Here is a 21,863-nt window from a genome sequence, read left to right on the forward strand (position 1 = left end):
TAGATTTCTCTTCATGTTATGAATTAGAAACCAGTGTGCAATGTTCCCAATGCATGGAAATAAACACTAGTATAAAGATTTTGTGCTTAACTCATGTTTTTGAACACACTGCTATTATTTTGAACACTGCTGTACTATTTGTAAGACGTCTGCTTTTCATGTACAAACTATCCATATTTTTCATGGAAAGCACTCATACCTATGATAATCTATGGGGTTGAGCACATGTCCGATGAGTCAGATCAAAATTGGCAAAGCAATGCTATGGGTCTGTGAAAATATCAGCACAGCAGACTCGAAAGAAACTTCTGGTGAAGAAGGCTGCTATTTTTAAGGTTAGGGATAAAAATGTGAAGTTATGGGCTTACTGGGCTCATGCTTAGCGGCCTCCTGTATCTATTCTGTGTATCAGAAATCCAATTGAGGGATTGCATACTGACCCACATGTGATTAACGAGATTTTGGGGGATTTTTATCAAGATTTGTACAGTTCTAAATGTGACCGTGTCTCTCAGATGGTAGACTCCTTTCTATTCGGTCTTCCCATCTGGTGCTTGTCCCATAAATATTCAGAGGCACTAGATGCCCGATTAGTGAAGAAGAGCTAGAAGATGCTATTAAACCACTACCTTCTGGGAAAACTCCTGGAACCAAGGGTTTGGTAGGGGATTGGTACAAGACTAATTGTGATTTGGTTAAACATCATTTCCTTGAGCTCTATGAGACAATTTTTAAGCGAGGGGAGCTTCCTGACTGAGGGAGGCGCTGGTAGTGGTCTTATTGAATCCAGGGAAGGACCCCATGTCTCCCGATTCTTATTGCCCTACTTTGTTACTTAACACGAATATTACAATTCTAGCTAAAATCCTTGCTTTAAGATTGAGTCGGGTTCTGTCATCATGAATACATCCTGACCAAACTGGATTTATTCCAGGTAAAGCGACAGATATTAACATTCAACGGTTAAACTTAAATATAGCAGCTGCCAGTGATGATCCTTCTCCTGGTTTTGCTATGTCGTTGGATGCATGTAAAGCCTTTGACTCTGTGGAATGGCAACATTTGCATTCATTACTGTCGCACAACAAGTTTGGTCCTTCCCTGACTTCCCACCCAAGGTTGGTGGATGAATTTGGGTAATTTTGCGGCTTAATAGTCAGAAACGGGTTCTTTTCCCTCTATCGCCTTCGTATGGTCTGAGCCAGACTCCAGATGTGTGTGTGCCAGGTGCTGATAATTGTAAGTATTTGGAGATTATTGTTTCTCAAAACGCAGAACAAATTATTGCAGTAAACATTGATCCACTAATATCAGAGACAGGTAGGCAACTTAAGTACAAACAACATCTCCCTCTGACTCTTATTGGGGCATAAATCTCTTTAAAATTTATATATTGTCCCAAATTGTTAAATTTAATTTCTCCCCGGTTATGATTGCTAAATTGATGGGTTCTTATAAAGGGTCAACTAACCTACTCTTTAGATATAATGCAGTCTCATCAGCTCTAATCCCTCTGAAAACAGCAGCTATAGTGTGCGCAATAGCACAAAATATACTGAGGAGCTCAGATATGCCACCGGGGTGCCTCTTTGGTTTAATCCTCACTTTCTACATACTGTATATATTCTTTGCCTGATGTCATCCTCTGGGCGAGGTATAGTGTCAAATTCACCTTTCATATTGCATACCTTTTGAGGATTTCCAACTAGATATGGGGTTTCTAATACCGCTAAGTTCCTATACATACAACTCCATCACGCAGTGCATGCACAATTTGGAAAAGCGCCAGTGTCCCTTGGCTTTTCAAAATTGGAGAGGCTCTTGGGGATCTCCGACTTACTAAACCCCTCATATTCTCTTCTCCAGTCGTCTGATGTTGAGCCTTATGATAAGGCTTACGTGAAAAGTGGTGGCTATCCCTGGCTTGACTGTGGAGCAATGGGGAGAGGTGGAAGATACATTTTATTTCTCAGTGGTGAGTGCTAGGAACTATTTGATTCAGACAAAATTTCTAAAGAGTTTATTATACCCCAGAAAGCTCGAGGAGGTTTGTCATGACTCCTTTCTCCACTCAGTTTGGTTCTGTCCAAAAATTCTTCCATTCTGGTCTGAGCTATTTCTGTTTATTCATGAACACTTTGAATTCCCTAGGGTGTTGTTCCCTAAATTGTGCCTGCTGGGTATTAGAGATGAGCTTATTGATGGATCCTAAGATAGACTTTTTTTTTTTTTTTAGATTTCTGTTTTTCTGTGCTAGAAAAATAATTATAATGGCATGGAAATCTAAATTTGATAAGGTCTGGGGACGGTGTTAACAATAGCGGACACTGCCCAATAGGATTCCCAGCAGAGACTTCTGTATATTCAGTTCTATCATATGTTTCCATAAGGTAATACTTAACAGTTCGGGGGAGTGGTGATGGACATGGGGACCGATATGATTGTGTGTGGTTTATGTGATTGTATGTATTGAGTGTGTGGTTATGGTTCTTTAGTTGTTGTTAATTCATTCTATACAACTACACTGTATTGATCCAAAGCCAGACATTGAACTGGCTTCTGTGGACATTGATGATACTTATTGATTCTAATGGCATGCTATTGTTAATATTTTCATTACGTTTCAAAACAAAATGGAAAATAAAGCCTGTTAAAAAAATATATACAGTACAGACCAAAAGTTTGGACACACCTTCTCTTTTAAAGATTTTTCTGTATTTTCATGACTTTGAAAATTGTACATTCACACTGAAGGCATCAAAACTATGAATTAACACATGTGGAATTATATACTTAACAAAAAAGTGTGAAACAACTGAAGATATGTCTTATATTCTAGGTTCTTCAAAGTAGCCACCTTTTGCTTTGATGACTGCTTTGCTCACTCTTGGCATTCTCTTGATGAGCTTCAAGAGGTAGTCACCGGAAATGGTTTTCACTTCACAGGTGTGCCCTGTCAGGTTTAATAAGTGGGATTTCTTGCCTTATAAATGGGGTTGGGACCATCAGTTGTGTTGTGCAGAAGTCAGGTGGATACACAGCTGATAGTCCTACTGAATAGACTGTTAGAATTTGTATTATGCCAAGAAAAAAGCAGCTAAGTAAAGAAAAACAAGTGGGCATCATTACTTTAAGAAATGAAGGTCAGTCAGTCCGAAAATTTGGGCAAACTTTGAATGTGTCCCCAAGTGCAGTTGCAAAAACCATCAAGTGCTACAAAGAAACTGGCTTACATGAGGACCGCCCCAGGAAAGGAAGACCAAGAGTCACCTCTGCTTCTGAGGATAAGTTTATTCGAGTCACCAGCCTCAGAAATCGCAGGTTAACAGCAGCTCAGATTAGAGACCAGGTCAATGCCACACGGAGATCTAGCAGCAGACACATCTCTACAACAACTGTTAAGAGGAGACTTTATGCAGCAGGCCTTCATGGTAAAATAGCTGCTAGGAAACCACTGCTAAGGACAGGCAACAAGCAGAAGAGACTTGTTTGGGCTAAAGAACACAAGGAATGGACATTAGACCAGTGGAAATCTGTGCTTTGGTCTGATGAGTCCAAATTTGAGATCTTTGGTTCCAACCACCGTGTCTTTGTGCGACGCAGAAAAGGTGAACGGATGGACTCTACATGCCTGGTTCCCACCGTGAAGCATGGAGGAGGAGGTGTGATGGTGTGGGGGTGCTTTGCTGGTGACACTGTTGGGGATTTATTCAAAATTGAAGGCGTACTGAACCAGCATGGCTACCACAGCATCTTGCAGCGGCATGCTATTCCATCCGGTTTGCGTTTAGTTGGACCATCATTTATTTTTCAACAGGACAATGACCCCAAACACACCTCCAGGCTGTGTAGGGGCTATTTGACCAAGAAGGAGAGTGATGGGGTGCTATGCCAGATGACCTGGCCTCCGCAGTCACCAGACCTGAACCCAATCGATATGGTTTTGGGTGAGCTGGACAGCAGAGTGAAGGCAAAAGGGCCAACAAGTGCTAAGCATCTCTGGGAACTCCTTCAAGATTGTTGGAAGACCATTTGCGGTGACTACCTCTTGAAGCTCATCAAGAGAATGCCAAGAGTGTGCAAAGCAGTCATCAAAGCAAAAGGTGGCTACTTTGAAAAACCTAGAATATAAGACATATTTTCAGTTGTTTCACACTTTTTTGTTAAGTATATAATTCTACATGTGTTAATTCACAGTTTTGATGCCTTCAGTGTGAATGTACAATTTTCATAGTCATGAAAATACAGAAAAATCTTTAAATGAGAAGGTGTGTCCAAACTTTTGGTCTGTACTGTATTATCAATCAGCATTCGGATGACAACTTAGATGGAACGCAAAATAAGTGATGAAATTAGAACAGTTTCTTGGACATGAAAAAAAAAATTTTTGAATGAGCCCTAATTTTCAATGTTGACCAACATGGATTCTAAGGCGGTGTGCACACGTTGTGTTTTTGCTGTGTTTTTTCATTGTAGATTTGTCATAAAACCCGATCCGTTTCCTGATGCCTGCAAAGAATGAGAATCCTTAAAAGGGAGTCTTTCACCACATTTGACATATTAAACTATTATTAAAAGTATTAACATGGGCATACAGATTATAGACTTCGAAAAAAAGTCCACCCTGTATGTCATCATCCAGGCAGCGTCCTCCCCAGAGCCTGGAAGAGATCATTTATATAAAGTGATAAAAGATGATTTCTCAACAACAATACATCTGATATGAAGCATATAGGCATCACTCTCCTCAGCAGTCTATAACCTGTATGCCCATATTTATAGTTTAGATCGGTCAAATGTGGTGACAGATTCTCTTTAAGTCTCATGCACACGTTGCTTATTTGTGACTGGCAGATTTGGTGCAGATTTAAATCTGCAGCATGTCAATTCTTTCAGCATTTTAGCTGCAGATTACACCCATATTAATGAGTGGTGAAAAATCTGCACCACAAATGCAAATAAAAACACGGCAAAAACACATTTTTTGTCACTGCTTTTTGCCTGCCAAGAGATGCAAAAATGGTGCATAAATTTCTGTACCAAATACTTAACGTGTGCACATAACCTAACAGGTTTTCTGAGTGGATGATGATTGCAGGAGGCAGCAGGGAGGAGAAGTGTCTCATAAGTGAATATATAAGCACATTTCTCTGATTAAATATATATTTTTTCTATTTGCCAGTACTAAAGATTTATGCAAAGTTTACTGAAACAACAGAGACCATTTAAAGAGAATCTGTCTCTAGGTCAAAAGTGATCAGTTTTTACACTTAATTTATTTCCACTGCTTCCGAGTATTTATTTATTTTTTCCTCCTTCTTAAACCTGCCACAAAATTCTAGAGATACGGCCCTTTTATTTAGTGCTACTTTTATGGTCTTTACAAGGGGTTGTGACTCACAGGATTCTCTGGGGTCATATCGTGAGGAATCGCTGTATAACTACCTGTGAGCAACGCCCCCTTGATAAAGCCCATAGAAATCAGCACTAAATAAAAAAGGTCCATATCTCTGGAACCTTATGATGGATTAAAAAATATAAACCACAACTATAAGCTATACTCAGAGGAGCAGTGAGAATAATAATATATGGCAAAAAGTCATAAGTTACTTACCGGTAACGGGATTTTTCGGAGACCATGACAGCACCACGGAATATAAGGGTGCCGTCATGGTCTCCGAAAAATCCCGTTACCGGTAAGTAACTTGTGACTTTATCGGTCGACCATGACAGCACCACAGGAGAGGGGATCCAACCACTAAGGACAGAAAACCTACAGGCTTAAAAGGGGCAGCCCTCTCCCTCGCCTCAGTTTGGTTTCCTGTTCTTGATGGAGGGATCCTATAGCAGGCTCATGGAAGATAATCGTATGAAGCTGGATATGGCGACGGCTGTCCAGCAGCGCCCGTATCTGGGAATGGCAGCTCCAGCGTCAGCTATGCAGGTGCACCCCTATCTTGGGAATGCACAGCATCCTTGCACCGGATAGCAGTGGGAACTGCGCCCCTATCTGGGGTGGCAGCCCTAACATCACCTGCTACAGCAAGGTCTGCGCCCCTGTCTGAGGGGGGATGCCCCTGGACTGGTCCAGACTGCAGTGGGACTGCGCCCCTATCTGGGGTGTCAAGCCCACCAACGCCCTGAAGATGATGGCGGGTTGCGTGGGTGCCATTCCCATCGACACCCGGCAGAGGATGGCGCTCTGGATATTCTGGGGGGCAGCGTCCCTGTCTAGGGTGGCAGCCCCGTCGGTTCAGCGGTGGCTGCGACCTGGGAAAACAGGCCGATCATCCCCCTGGAGCGGCGGCGGCTGGAGCATCTCGGTGTTCTCGGGGCTCGCACTTCCGACCTCCTCCTGTGAGTCGCGGATTGATGATGTCACCGTGCCTCGGGGCGGGCACGTTACCGGGACCTGGAAGTCCGGTCATGTGCATCTCAATCGCAAGTATAAGTGCGGTACTAACCGCGGCGGCGTCCCTTATCTAAAAGAAAAATGTGTGTGTATATATATTTAAATACAAACAGGTGATTGAGATTAATGTAAGGGTGGAACAGGTGCAGCTATTTAACTGGCCCAAGCACCGCTGTTCGGGGCTTCTCAGCTTCATTTCAACCTATCATGGAGACTGATAGTGAGCAGCAGCAGCAAGTTCAGCAGCCACCATCTTCACCATCTCAGCGGCTGCTCGGGGAGCTTCAAAAGGTGCATCGCCCTCGAGCTACTGGTAATGCCCGGTCCTCAGAAAGCGAGGTTCGGCGTCTAAGTCCAGTCATAGAATCATAGAATCATAGAATGGTAGAGTTGGAAGGGACCTCCTGGGTCATCTGGTCCAACCCCCTGCTCAAAGCAGGATTCACTAAATCATCTCAGACAGATGTCTGTCCAGCCTCTGTTTGAAGACGTCCATTGAAGGGGAACTCACCACCTCTCGTGGCAGCCTGTTCCACTCATTAATCACCCTAACTGTCAAAAAGTTTTTTCTAATATCTAATCTGTGTCTCCTCCCATTTAGTTTCATCCCGTTGCTTCTAGTCTTTCCCTGTGCAAATGAGAATAAAGATGATCCTTCTACAATGTGACAGCCCTTGACATATTTGTAGACAGCTATTAAGTCTCCTCTCAGTCTTCTTTTTTGCAAGCTAAACATTCCCAAATCCTGCAACCGTTCCTCATAGGACATGGTTTGCAGACCAGTCACCATTCTGGTCGCTCTTCTCTGAACTTGTTCCAGTTTGTCTATGTCTTTTTTAAAATGTGGTGCCCAAAACTGTACACAGTATTCCAGATGAGGTCTGACCAAAGAGGAGTAAAGACCGATAATGACTTCACGTGATCTAGACTGTATGCTTCTGTTAATACATCCCAGAATTGTATTTGCCTTTTTTGCTGCTGCATCACACTGTTGACTCATGTTCAGTCTATGATCTATTAGTATACCTAAGTCTTTTTCACATGTACTGTTGCTTAGCTCTATTCCTCCCATTCTGTATATGCTTTTTTCATTTTTATTGCCCAGATGTAGTACTTTGCATTTTTCCCTGTTAAAAACCATTCTGTTGGTTGCTGCCCACTGCTCCAGTTTATTTAGGTCTTTTTGAATCCTCTCTCTCTCTTCTCTAGTATTAGCTATCCCTCCTAGCTTTGTGTCATCAGCAAATTTAATCAGTTTACCCTCAATTCCTTCATCTAAATCATTGATGAAGATGTTGAACAATACAGGTCCCAGGACAGAGCCCTGTGGTATCCCACTTGAGACATTCATCCAGCTGGATGTGAAGCCATTTACAACCACCCTTTGAGTCCGATCACTAAGCCAGTTATGAATCCACCTAACAGTTGCCTGGTCCATTGCATACTTGGTCATTTTTTCAATAAGGATGGTGTGAGATACTTTGTCAAATGCTTTGCTGAAGTCAAGACATACTATATCTACAGCATTTCCCTGATCCACCCAGTCAGTGATTCTGTCATAGAAGGAAATTAAGTTAGTCTGACATGACTTGTTAGTTACAAACCCATGCTGACTCTGGTTAATCACTTCATTCTTATCCAGGTACTTACATACATGATGTTTAATAATTTGTTCAAAGATCTTTCCTGGTATAGAAGTCAGACTCACCGGCCTATAGTTCCCTGGGTCCACCTTCTTCCCCTTTTTGAAGATAGGAACAACATTTGCTCTTCTCCAGTCTTCTGGGACTTCTCCTGTTCTCCAAGAATTTTCAAAGATTATGGAGAGTGGTTCTAAAATTTCTTCTACGATCTCCTTCAGTACTCTGGGGTGTAATTCATCTGGACCTGGAGACTTGAACTCATTTATGTCAGCTAAATATTCCCTCACAATCTTTCTGTTTACAGATAACTTGGATTCTTCTATTCCTTTAAAAGGACAGTGAAAATCAGTTGATGTTACATTTTCTTTCTGAGAGAAAACAGATGCAAAATAGGAATTAAAAAGTTCGGCCTTCTCAACATCCTCTCTTACCATTTCTCCATTTTCATCCTGTAAAAATCCTATAGCATCTTTGACTTTTCTTTTACTTTTGACATACCCCCAAAATCCTTTTTTATTGCTTTTGACATCTCTTGCAAGCCTTAATTCATTGTCAGCTTTAGCTAACCTGATACGTGCCCTACAGGATCTGCAGACTGCATTATAATCTTCTTTAGATATGCCTCCCTCTTTCCATTTAATAAACATTTCTTTCTTTTTAGCATGTGTTTAAGTTCTGTGTTCATCCATCCTGGTTTCCTTAAATGCTTCCCATTCTTCCTACTTTTCGGGATTGTTAACGATTGTGCTTTGAGAATCTCATTTTTAAAAATTTCCCATCCTTCCTGGACATTTTTGTCCTTAAGGACATCCAGCCATTGGATCCCTCCTATTCTCTTTCTGAGTCTCTTAAAATCTGCCTTTCTAAAATCTAACCTTGAAGTTTGAGTCTTCACATGTCTTCCTCCTCTAGTTATCCAAAATTCTATAATAGCATGATCGCTGCCTCCTAGGGTCCCAGCCACCTTTACCTCCTCAACCATTTCCTCCCTGTTTATAAGGATTAGATCCAAAGTAGCAGATCCCCTTGTTTTCTCCCCTACCTTTTGGAAGATAAAGTTGTCAGCAAGAGAGGATAAGAATTTGCTTGACCTGTTAGTTTTACTTGAGAGAGATTCCCAACAAATGTCTGGATAGTTGAAATCTCCCATGACCACTACGTCATATTTTTTGGAGAACTTGGTCATTTGATACATAAAGAGTTCATCCATATCTTCAGCTTGCCCAGGTGGCCTGTAGTAAATGCCTACAATGGTGTCCTTTCCGTTGTTCTCTCCTTGTATTCTTACCCAAACAGTTTCCACAGAACTCCCAGTCTCTGAAGCTTCAATCTCTGTGCAGATATACGCTTTTCTAACATACAATGCGACACCTCCTCCTCGTTTATCAATTCTGTTTCTTGCAAATAAGTTGTATCCTTTTAGCCTTTTATTCCAATCATGTGTATCGTCCCACCAAGTTTCAGTGATTCCAATGACATCATATTTCTTTTCCTGCATTAGTAGTTCCAATTCTCCTTGTTTGTTGCCCATGCTTTGTGCATTTGTATAAAAACATTTTAGTTTGTGATTGGTTTCTCTTCCTCCCATATTTTTATTTAGATTTTTTTGTCTTTGTTCTTTCTTTCCACTTCCAGTAGCAGAGATCTCAATAGTATTTGTCAGCTGTATGGCTTTTTCTGGCCTTTTGCTTCCCTTCCCACATTGTTCTAGTTTAAAGCTCTCCTGATGAGTGTAGCAAGGCGACTTCCAAATACATGTTTTCCAGTCTTCGTAAGGTGCACCCCATCTCTAGCAAGTAGTCCATCGTATAGGTAATTCATTCCGTGATCCAGAAATCCAAATCCTTGTTGACGGCACCATCGACGTAGCCAGTTGTTCACCTGTAGAATCTTATTCCACCTCATTGTTCCATGGTCATCAACTGGGAGGATGGATGAGAAGACCACCTGCGCTCCCAATTCTTTCACTTTCTTGCGGTGTCATTTGTCCCCACATGTATTAGCAGGAATGGGTAGTGATCTGTAGGTCTGAAGAGTCTTGATATCCTGTCAGACACATCTTTAATTTTTGCTCCAGGAAGACAGCACATTTCTCTTGAGGTTATGTCTGGTCTGCAGATAGCGGCCTCTGTTCCTCTTAGCAGGGAATCCCCCATGACCACCACTCTCCGTTTTTTCTTCACAACATTCTTCTTTCTCCATCCAGGAGGATTCTGAGGGCTTACAAGGTTATTCATTGCTGGCAAAGTCTTATTTTGCTGTATTTCTTCATGGTTCTCCTGCGTGAGAGCCTGGTACTGGTTCCTGAGCAGTATGGGTGCTGACTGCCTCTCGATCCTCTTGCTTCTCGCGGTCACATGCTTCCATTCCTCTGTTTCGCCAGGTGCAGTTCGAATTTCTTCTCTTTCTGAATCATGAAGAGATAATTCTGCTCTGTCTAAGAACTCTTCACCTTCCTTAATGATTTTCAAGGTAGTTAACCTCTCTTCTAGATGTCGCAACTTTTCCTCCAACAGGGACACAAGCTTGCATTTCTGGCATGTGAAGTTTGGCTTTTCCACTGGCAAGTCTGTGAACATGTAGCGGGATATGCAGCTCACCAAATGGCTCCTGGACTCTTCCATGTTCTTACTGTTAATGTTCTGAAAACAGTGAAAAATGCTTCAAAATGCACGCGCCGTTAGTCATCACGGCTCCAGCAGGATGGACGAATCTGCAGCCTCCAGGGAAGATCCCCCGGCTGAGAAAGGTCCTAAGTGATCTTCAAGAAAGTTCACTTAGTAATGGAGTATCCCTTCTCCCCTTCTATCTTTTAATAGGGGGAGAAGTGTGCCTCCAAGACCAAGCATTTTCAATGTGCATTGTGTAACTCTGTCCTTCCACCCTGTTAAGAGTGTGATCCGATTCTGTCGTATGAAAGAATCGTACAACAATTGCGGAGAAGATGGAGAACTTAATTTCTCCATCTTCTCCATTGTCTCTGTGTGCATACATCGGACTGCACTTAGATATCATCCGAGTGCAGTCCGATGTTTCACTCGCACCCATAGACTTGGATGGCTGAGTGTGATCTGATTATCGGATGCATTCACAGTATGTTGTGATTGTTTTTTCATGACTAACTGGCCGAGTGCTATCTGATAAAACATCGGCCATGTTATAAGGCTGTGTGAGTAAGCTCTAAAGCTGGTCATACACATTAGACAGCTATCTCTCAACTCCCCATACACAGGAAAACCCGGCTCCTGTGTTCTCTATGAGACAGTCGCTGGCAGACTCCTCTGGTAGCGGATTATCACTGTGCGGAAAGAAAGGAGCAGCTGTTAAAATTCAACAACTCGGTTCCTTCTCTCCTCAGACATCTGTATACACAATAGATGGTCGATGGGTTTGGCCGATTTACAGTGGGTACGGAAAGTATTCAGACCCCTTTACATTTTTCACTTGTTGTTTCATTGCACCCATTTGGTAAATTCTAAAAAGTTCATTTTTTTTGTCATTAATGTACACGCTGCACCCCATCTTGACTGAAAAAAATACAAATGTAGAAATTTTTGCAAATTTATTAAAAAAGAAAAACTGAAATATCACATGGTCATAAGTATTCAGACCCTTTGCTCAGTATTAAGTAGAAGCACCCTTTTGAGCTAGTACAGCCATGAGTCTTCTTGGGAATGATCCAACAAGTTTTTCACACCTGGATTTGGGGATCCTCTGCCATTCTTCCTTGCAGATCCTCTCCAGTTCCGTCAGGTTGGATGGTGAATCTTGGTGGACAGCCATTTTCAGGTCTCTCCAGAGATGCTCAATTGGGTTTAGGTCAGGGCTCTGGCTGGGCCAGTCAAGAATGGTCACAGAGTTGTTCTGAAGCCACTCCTTTGTCATTTTAGCTCTGTGCTTAGGGTCACTATCTTGTTGGAAGGTGAACCTTCGGCCACGTCTGAGGTCCAGAGCACTCTGGAAGAGGTTTTCATCCAGGATATCTCTGTACTTGGCCACAGTCATGTTTCCTTCAATTGCAACCAGTCGTCCTGTCCCTGCAGCTAAAAAACACCCCCATAGCATGATGCTGCCACCACCATGTTTCACTGTTGGGATTGTATTGGGCAGGTGATGAGCAGTGCCTGGTTTTCTCCCCACATACCGCTTAGAATTATCACCAAAAAGTTCTATCTTCGTCTCATCAGACCAGAGAATCTTATTTCTCATAGTCTGGGAGTCCTTCATGTGTTTTTGAGCAAACTCTATTTGGGCTTTCATATGTCTTGCACTGAGGAGAGGCTTCCATCGGGCCACTGTGCCAGAAAAGGCGCGACTGGTGGAGGGCTGCAGTGATAGTTGACTTTGTGGAACTTTCTCCCATCTCCCTACTGCATCTCTGAAGCACAGCCACAGTGATCTTGAGATTCTTCTTTACCTCTGTCACCAAGGCTCTTCTCCCACGATTGCTCAGTTTGGCTGGATGGCCAGGTCTAGGAAGACTTCTGGTGGTCCCAAACTTCTTCCATTTAAGGATTATGGAGGCCATTGTGCTCTTAGGAACCTTGCGTAATGCAGAAATTCTTTTATAACCTTGGCCAGATCTGTGCCTTGCCACAATTCTGTATCTGAGCTCCTTGGGCAGTTCCTTTGATCTCATGATTCTCATTTGGTCTGACATGCACTGTGAGCTGTGAGGTCTTATATAGACAGGTGTGTGCCTTTCCAAATCAAGTCCTATCAGTTTAATTAAACACAGCTGGACTCAAATGACGGAGTAGAACCATCTCAAGGAGGATCACAAGGAAATGGACAGCATGTGACTTTAATAGGAGTGTCTGAGCAAAGGGTCTGAATACTTATGACCATGTGATATTTCAGTTTTTATTTTTTAATAAATTTGCAAAAATTTCTACATTTCTGTTTTTTTTTCAGTCAAGATGGGATTCAGAGTGTACTTTAACCCTAGAACGCATACCTGGGGTCTCGCAGGCCCGCCCTGTTAATTGTTTTCTATTTTCTGCAAGATTACTTTAGTTAGAATCTTGAAACTCTAGGTATTCCTCAGGTATATAGTTGTTTGTCATTTTTGTTTGAGTTATTCCATGTTATTTGCACACGGGCCTAAAAGGCCCCAGGTATGTGAAAGTGTAGATTTTTATGGTTCTAGGGTTAATGAGAAAAAAAATGAACTTTTTAGAATTTACCAAATGGCTGCAATGAAACAAAAAGTGAAAAATTTAAAGGGGTCTGAATACTTTCCGTACCCACTGTATATCCTATGTGTATGGGGAATTAATTCCAGGGTGCTGTACGTGTGAAAACAATTTAAATTCATAACAAAAGATAAAAATAAGTATAATACACATGAATTACATAAGTAACATAATAGTACAAAGGGAAAGAGGAGCCTGACCATAAGAGCTGACAATCTGCATGGGAAGAAGACGGTAGGGGAAGGTAGACACTTCACATATGGTAGTGTCAGCATGTATACTGTAGGGTGCGGGCTTTCCTGAAGAGGTGGATTTTGATCTTGCTATTGATTAGTCTACAAGATGGGGAAAACGTCTGATGGTTGAGGTAGTGATTTTCAGATAACTGGGGAGCACAGCCGAAGCCTTGGAGACAGTTGTGTGAGGAGCAAACAAGCAGAGCAAAGAAGAAGCCCTAGTGAGGACTGGAAGTGCAGGAGACATTGGGGATTAAAGCAGAGCTGTAGGGGGGGGGACAGCAGTATAGGTCACTGCTAGTATTGGGAACAGAGTTACCTGAGCCCGAATTCGCTCATCAGCGTTCCCTGAATACATCCAGTGTAATGTTACATGCTGCTGAAGCGTTTTCTGCACAGCTGACAGAATAATAGTTGCCCAGCTAATTATAAATGGCAAGTAAAATTATCAAACTGTTTTTTTTTTTTATTATTATAGAGCAGGTATCACAACCTTTATGTCACCACCACAAATATTGTAGGATTTTCCTGTCCGTGCACTGGTGGGTCCCCTATACAGCAATAGCTGACATGATGACACCACAGACTGCAGGTGTCAGGACATGATAATGGGCAATGTTATTAAAGAGTTATTCCCATAGTCATAGATGGGTCTTGTTGAATAGTACTTGTAAAAACAAGCACTTTTGCAATTTACTGGTTATTAAAATTTGCTGTAGTTCATGTGATATTACCACTTGTATTTTGTTTACTGCTGGAGTCTGGCGACCACTCCTGTCATCTAGGAGACTGGCGGCCACTGCTGTCTACATTGTAAGCACTGCTCTGAAGCTGGCCAGGATTAGGAGGTAACAGTGCACTGCAGAGATCCTGACCAGCCTCAAAACAGTACTTACAAGCTCAATAGAAAAGAGCTTGTAAGCACTGCACATTTTCTGCTATCTAGCAGTGGTGGTTGGTCTCCAAGGCAGAGAGCAGTAAAGAAAAGTGGCAATATCTCAAGAGAGGCTGAAAACCTTAATGAGCAGTAAATTACAAAATGGCTTGTATTTACCAGCACTATCTGGCAATGCCATTTATGAAGATGGGAGGAAGTCTTCAACGTTACCTAACATGTGCCCTATTAGGGCACTTGCAGGTGATGAAGAAGGGGCATGGTCAGCTCCAGAAATATCACCAGCAGCTTTCAAACAGTTGCCTGCTGCAGTATGAGCTAGATTTACATGTAGCCCATGGCAGAGGAGTGTCATGTATGGAACTGATTATTGGAGGGTGGAGGTATCATGGACATTTGTTGGTGGCTTCCTATAGCGATATGTCAAGAAATCATGAAGTCATAATAATCAGTGTCAATGATATGGCCTGGCATACTTCTTTTAGGCCCCATAACAGATGAAGATGATGTGTCATCATACCCAAATGCCAGATACCCAAGGCAGCAGCTTTAGGAAGTATTGCTGGCCTGGCTGAGTAATTTAGAATAATAATAAAGCTAGACTACATCCTGCTTGTTGACAGTTTCCAAGTAGCGTTAGGGCATCTTTCTATACCGCACAGAAGGGAAGACTACAAAAAAATAAAGATCTATTGTCAAAATGCCCCAATTTATCCATTAACCATATAATTTCATACCTTGGGCTCCCCCTGGGCAGCAAAACGTGTCCTTAGGGTGTCCAAAGGCTGCACAGCCAGAGTCGCTGAGCAGGCAGCAAGACCACCACACAAAAAGTGCACTGCTGGGGCACGAGCATCTAGAGACGTGGAAGTATGAATCGTTTTAGTTAATGCCTCAAAGCTTGCAAACTGCAGGGAGAAAAGACAAGAAGGGAGAACAGATTCAGTCCAATTTATAGAAGCACATTATCTAATATTACTTATAAGAGGAGAGAAACACGCACTTGTACAGCCCCGTAACACACTGACAAGAGCTGAGCCGGGATGTGCCCCTTCCAGAATCCAAAGACCCCTTCTTCTCTCAGAATCAGTGTCACCGCATGGAGAATTCCTCTGTACTTGCCCGGCTTCCCACATCCATTCACATCTTCAATTTGAAGCTGAGTGAAATAAAAAAACAGATAACACGCTCAATTGATCAATTTAGAAATTATTTTGAATTTTCTTACATAAACATCGGCATTTTTCTATTTTGTTGGGGCGGCCATGTTTGCAAAAGTGACAAAAAGAAGTGCAGCCATATCGGTTGTCAGCTCCGAAACGGCTGGAAAGATTTACTGTGAGTGGAATTATTGGAGAAATGGCGCCTTTGATGTAACTTTCATTACAGAACTAAGACATTTATGGTCTTCAGGACTTTATTTTTGCCTCTGAGAACTACAGATATTTTATTTTCGCAATCTAATTTCTTTTTTTGTTTAGGTTCTTCTTTGTGCAGTTGTAGTTTCTATACATTTCATTTTTGAAATTAGTCTAATTTTTCCAAGTTTAATTTTAAAGGGACAATCAATTCTGCCATGTATTTTTTTTTTTCTTACATGTTCATTGCTGACCTAAAATAAGTGTATAAATGTATAGCGCAAGTTGCTGCGATTATAGAACAGGGGTTCAATTTACTTTACATGGCTGCTTTCTTAGAGAAACAGTGCCATTATTGTCCATGGGCTGCATCTGGCACTGCAGCTCATCCTCATGCACTGGAATGTGAATGAACTGCAATACCAGACACAGCCCATGGATAAGAGTAGCGCTGTTGTACAATAAAAAGACTGCTTTTTGTAATTCTGGAAGACTGCTTTAAATATCATATGAATATACAGCGTGTTAAAGGGAACCTGTCACTTGATTCATGATGGCTAAATAGTGCACAATTGCAGCCAAGTATATTTTTCTCCAGGGATCATAGCCAGAAACAGACTAGTCTGGCGCTGCCACTGGCCGGCTTTTCCCAGTGTGTCTAGAGGTGATTGACAGGTCTCTCTCATAGCAAGAATCCTGTCAATCAGCTGGAAAAGTACGGGAGAAGGAGTCGGACTTGTCTCGTCTCTGGCTATGATCCCCAGCCAGATCTCCAGAATGCTGGACATTTTCAGAAATAAAATAAACTTGGCTGCAATCATGAAGCCATGCTCTGATTCATGCTGTCTGTTATTTGGGCCTCATGAATCAGCTGACCGGTTCCCTTTAACAAGTTCATTCATTTTAGAATTTTCAGGAATGAGAACAAGGAGAGATAGAAAAGTTTCACTGTAATTAAAAAGAAAATACAAAAATACCTGAAATCGAATTTTAATGACATCCAGAGGGCTAATAGCCGCCCTTGTGACCAGTCCAGAAAGAGATCCTGCAGTAGCCACTTCAGTTGCCGAAAGAAGGCGTCCCTCTGAGCTAGGGTCATAGCCCACCATCCTTCAAGAAGACCTAAAAGAAAAGAATAAGGAAAATGTCATGAGAATGGCGGCATGTTCTGCAGTTCTCACTGCTAATTCAGTCACAGGATTGCATCTCTAGTCATGGAGTCTAAAAATCCAATAGTAAACTACTATGACCATGGGTTTGTAGGAATAGTGAACTTCTCAGGACACTAGTAGGACATGTGAGTTACTGTCACCACCTCATATCACACATGATGGAGCAGATATAGACATCAGGCAGTCATTCTAACCCAGGTCTAATGGGTTTTACCCATGGAAATACCAAGTACTCTGTTTGCTGCTCCTCTCAGCATTGTCAACCGAGGTATTAGCAGAAGTGTAACAAGGTATATACAACCAAAATTATTCATCCCCACCCCTACTGCAAGTTAGGATTATTAGCAACAGTTACAGACTTTCTGCTGTTTGCAATAAATGAATGAAAAATAATTCAAATAGCTCAACACAACTGATATTATAAGTGGTTTCTCAAAATTTACACAAAATGCCATTTTTACTGTTTTACTGACTATGCAGTCTCAGAATTAGTTAACCCCTTCCATAATAAGCATTTTAGTACTGTATAGAGTCCCTTTGGCAGTTATGATCTGCTGCAAACATGATGTATGGTCAGACTCCAGCTTCTGGCAGCGATCCTGATGAATCTTAGCCCATTCCTCATGGGCTATAGGCTCTGGTTCAATAATATTTTGGGGTCATCTGAGGAGTAGTCCAAAAAGTTAAAGGGAACCGGTTATTAGATTTATGCTGCCTGAACCGCAGGATTAAAGTTCGGTCGAACCAGACAAACCCAAACTTCCATGGGTCCACTCATCACTACCCCTGAGCTATCAGTGGCAACTGCTCCCAAACCTCTCCTCCTATTCCTCTTCATTGGTGTATCTTATAATATTCAATCAAGAGGAAGGACGCGGGTTTATGAGGGGCTGCTGCTGATAGTACTTAACACAGAGTGAACACCTAATGCATCACTTGCATGCAGTGAGTAAATAAAAGTTCATATTTTCAGTTAAGCTTGATTTATGATTGGACATAGAAATGTTTTCCAACACTTAGGGCTCATTCACACATCCGATTTTTGTATACGAGTGCTATCCATGGTTTTCACGGATAGCATTCTTACCTATGCATAGCCCCATAGAATATCATACGTCTGATTTTTTTCCTGGGACCGGGTGGTCCGTTATTGATCCAAGTGTCAGATCAAAATTAGCAATGCAAGTCTATGGGTCCACGAAAATATCGGACCGCACTCAGATGACATGATGGACTGCCAGAATGGAGAAGGTGGAGAAACCTTTTCTTTTTAATTTCTCCATGTACGAAAAAAAGTTTCTCATACGTGGAAAAATCGGACATGTGAATGAGCCTTTATTTAGCTCACAGGATCACTTAGAGGCTGGTGTTCATATAGTGTTCGTGTGCCACAAGTAATTTACCCTGAACTGGAGCGGTTTAGCAGTACAATTATGGACTGTGCATTTTGCTTTTTACAGGTGAAACGTTAAATAAAGAATTACTCCATCTATAAAAACAATGTGCCAAATAAAGACGTTACAAGTCCGTGGCATATTGTGGTAAAACACATGATTTTGGAATGTGTCACGCTACCATAAGATATAAGCTCAGCTTTCGCCAGCTGGTAATGGAGCAAGAACGGCTTTGGGATTACATGGCATTTCTAGTATTAGTGACCACTGGTACATATAGGTTTATATCATTTCTGTTTTTCACAATGAATTCAAAGGAGAATAATAAAGATTTTACAACATTTATAGATCAATGTGTCTTCTTTGAACATTACAGAACATGTAGCCAGACAGCATGGAATGTCCACAGCGAATACATTCCAATGCAATATATATGTCCTGTGCTATATGGGTAAGTGGCGCTACTTGTGTGTTCCTGCAGGTCTGGCACATCTTTCCTTTGCATTAAGTTTATGGTCCAATGCAAAATACTGATTGACTGCTGCCGCTTTCCTTAAAGGGGTTTGTTTACCTTTGTCTTTGGAGACTTCTTTACTTAAATGCAAGTATTTGGGGCTAAAAAATCATTTTTGGAACAGTTTGTTTTTTTCTGGCTCTTTGTTTTCTTGCAGATCAGCTTTGATGTAGTCATCAATCAGCTGAGAGAATCTCAGAAAACGACAAGTTACAAGCTTCCCGAAATACAGTCATAGTTGTTTGACTGATGGATTGTTAGTTAAGGGGCTGTCCGGGATTTTAATACTGATGGATTGATGGCATATTCTTAGAATAGATCATCAATACCAGATCGGGGGGGAGTGACACCAGCCACCCCGACAATCAGCTGTCCCCGGCCAGAAGGGAGCAGTTGCAGAGATGCACAGAGCCATCAACTGTATAGTGGCCAAGGACTGGTACTACCCCTCCCCCATCTATTAGGATCAGCGGGGGAGAATAGTGTCGCACCCCCAACGATATAGTATTGATGACCTGTCCTAAGGACAGTCCATCAATATTAAAATACCGACAACCCCTTTAATTGAAAGGTGGACAACTCTTGAAGAGGTTCTGCAGCAGCAGCTGCAGTGTATATTATCCAGGGTCATTTAAGTTTTGTAGACGTGCTCAGTCTGCAGCCTCCAGATTTGTTAGTCACAGAACTCCTTAGTGATTGCTGATGCAGTAGAGGTTACATATTAGTAGCGATATCCTGTGGGCTGGGCAGCGGCTGCCAGGCAGCACTATAGGAGGAACCACATAAAGAGCAGAGGAGCTAGAATCCCCAGCCCCAGCCGGCAGCACACACTCACCTTCTCCACACCACACTTCCTCTGCAGGCCACGCCCTCCAGACTAACCAATAGGAAGTGAATGTGGGGCCAGGCCTCCTTCAACCACCAATGAGCGCCTGGAATATTCCGCATTGTTTTAGGTCCGGCGAGGACGTTATGTCATGTGATCGGTCACGTGTATAGGAGGAGGCAGGCCCCAGGCTGTGCTGCTGTTGGGGGTTTCCTGTGAGTTTCCCTTGATGTGAGCGGGTACCGGCTGTGTGCTCTTATGCCCGTTCACACCATGCGGCCTGTACTGCTCTGCACTGTGCAGGTTACACACAACTCTGCAATATGCCCAGCTCATCATACAGCGCTGCGTGTGGGGGAGGGGAGGCTTCACTTAGGCTGTGTGCCCACGTAGCATTTTTCAAGCGTATATGCTGCGGAATTTCCGCAGCGTAAACGCTTGAAAAACGCATGTATATCCGCACCCCATGGTCCCCAATGGGATTCCGCAAGTTCTATGCACATGCTGCGGATTTTTCCGCAGCGTTTATGCCGCGTTCAAAAATCCGCAGCATGTAGGCTATGTGCCCACGTTGCATTTATGAAGCAGAAAATTTCTGCTGCATAAATGCAAGTCTTCTCCCGGAAAAACGCATGCGGAATTCCGCACGCGTTTATCGCACATTTTTCGCGCGTTTATCACGCGTTTTCCACATGCGGAATTGCCTTGCGTTTTTTATGCATTGGACTAAGGCAATTCTGCTTGCGGAAACGCAAAATTAAATGACATGCTGCGGATTTTTGAACGCAGCATAAACGCTGCGGAAAAATCCGCAGCATGTGCATAGAACTTGCGGAATCCCATTGGGGACCATGGGGTGCGGATATACATGCGTTTTTCAAGCATTTACGCTGCGGAAATTCCGCAGCATATACGCTTGAAAAATGCTACGTGGGCACCCAGCCTTAATTTTGCGTTTCCGCAAGCGGAATTGCCTTTGTCCAATGCATAAAAAACGCAAGGCAATTCCGCATGTGGAAAACGCGTGATAAACGCGCGAAAAATGCGCGATAAACGCGTGCGGAATTCCGCATGCGTTTTTCCGGGAGAGGACTTGCAACGTGGGCACATAGCCTAATGCGTTACCTTCCGTTATTGTAGGTGTGGGGCTTCCTACAGGTGAGGTGCAGGGGCCACAGTACGGACACTCCATGGCATCTGCTTTACAGTCATCCTGTTTGAGTCTCATTTACTGGATCTATCCATCTACATCATAGACCCCCTACCTGGGACTCATGGTGGTCTGCTCAGGCCAGTGCCAGTCTGAGATGTACAGGTGTCCACAGGACAGGGGCACCCTGGGCATTAATATTGGTAAAGGGGTGGGCCAAAGTCATTTTCATTCTAAATCCTTAACTACTTAGTGCCATAATCTAAACTATTTGCTAATATACTTGCCTTAAAAATTCCCTATACTTCCCTGACTCCACTATCTAACTGCTTTCCTATTTTTTTTCCTCTTTCTTTTTGATGATGCTTCGTTTAAGAATCCCAGTGCATGCTGGGATACTCAAACGGAACATCATTAGGGGTCCGAGACTGCGGTCACTATCACAGCCTCTGCCCCCTCCCTGAAACAAAGTGTCATCAGTGACACTCACATCAGAGGCTGGGCTAGTCCCTGCGAGCTGTGCAATTTGCACAATGACCGCTCGCGCTCTGTTGTCGGCTCAGATTAGCAGTAACGAGACAGCGACAGTGCGCGTTGTCAGAATGTTCGGCATTCAGAGACCAATGATGTCACTTGCAGGGGCGACGCTGGTCTCTGCACGCCGGCACTGACAGTGCGATCTGTTGTTGGCTCTTTACTGCTGTTCTGAGCCAACAACAGAGCTCACTGTCATTGTGCACATTGCGCAGGGACTAGCCCAGACCCTGAAACAAGTGTCACTGATGACGTTTCGTTTCAAGCAGGGGGCAGGGGCTGCAGCAGTGACCTCTGCCTCGGCCCCCTGATGATGCTTCACTTGAGTATCCAAGCATACACTGGGATTCTCGAATTAAGCGTCGTCAAAGAGAAAGTGGAAAAAAAAAATAGAAAAGCAATTAGATTAGTTTAGGAATTTTTAATTCAAGTATATAAGAAAATAATAATTTTTATTTCTATCGCGCCAACATATTCCGCAGCACTTTACATTTTAAAATAGATTAGATTATGACACTAAATAGATAGAGATTG

At 42.6% G+C, this 21,863-nt stretch overlaps 1 protein-coding gene across 3 annotated transcripts in view; it reads right to left on the minus strand.

Moving 5' to 3' along the window:
* Nucleotides 1–19,712, minus strand: part of SLC25A19 (solute carrier family 25 member 19) — a 39,109-nt gene extending 19,397 nt beyond the window's left edge. For all 3 annotated transcript variants that reach the window (XM_073684033.1, XM_073684035.1, XM_073684034.1), the window contains exons 1-4: nucleotides 19,655–19,712; nucleotides 16,717–16,861; nucleotides 15,385–15,540; nucleotides 15,119–15,289 (exon numbers count right to left, since the gene is read on the minus strand). In XM_073684033.1, the coding sequence (XP_073540134.1) occupies nucleotides 15,119–15,289; nucleotides 15,385–15,540; nucleotides 16,717–16,848 (459 nt within the window). In that variant the 5' untranslated portion in view covers nucleotides 16,849–16,861; nucleotides 19,655–19,712. The remainder of the gene's footprint in view (nucleotides 1–15,118; nucleotides 15,290–15,384; nucleotides 15,541–16,716; nucleotides 16,862–19,654) is intronic.
* Nucleotides 19,713–21,863: the final 2,151 nt, after the last annotated feature.

Source organism: Phyllobates terribilis, unplaced genomic scaffold, assembly GCF_046119375.1.
Source record: "Phyllobates terribilis strain yellow unplaced genomic scaffold, ASM4611937v1 Scaffold_5__5_contigs__length_657084704, whole genome shotgun sequence".
Lineage (NCBI taxonomy): Eukaryota > Metazoa > Chordata > Amphibia > Anura > Dendrobatidae > Phyllobates > Phyllobates terribilis.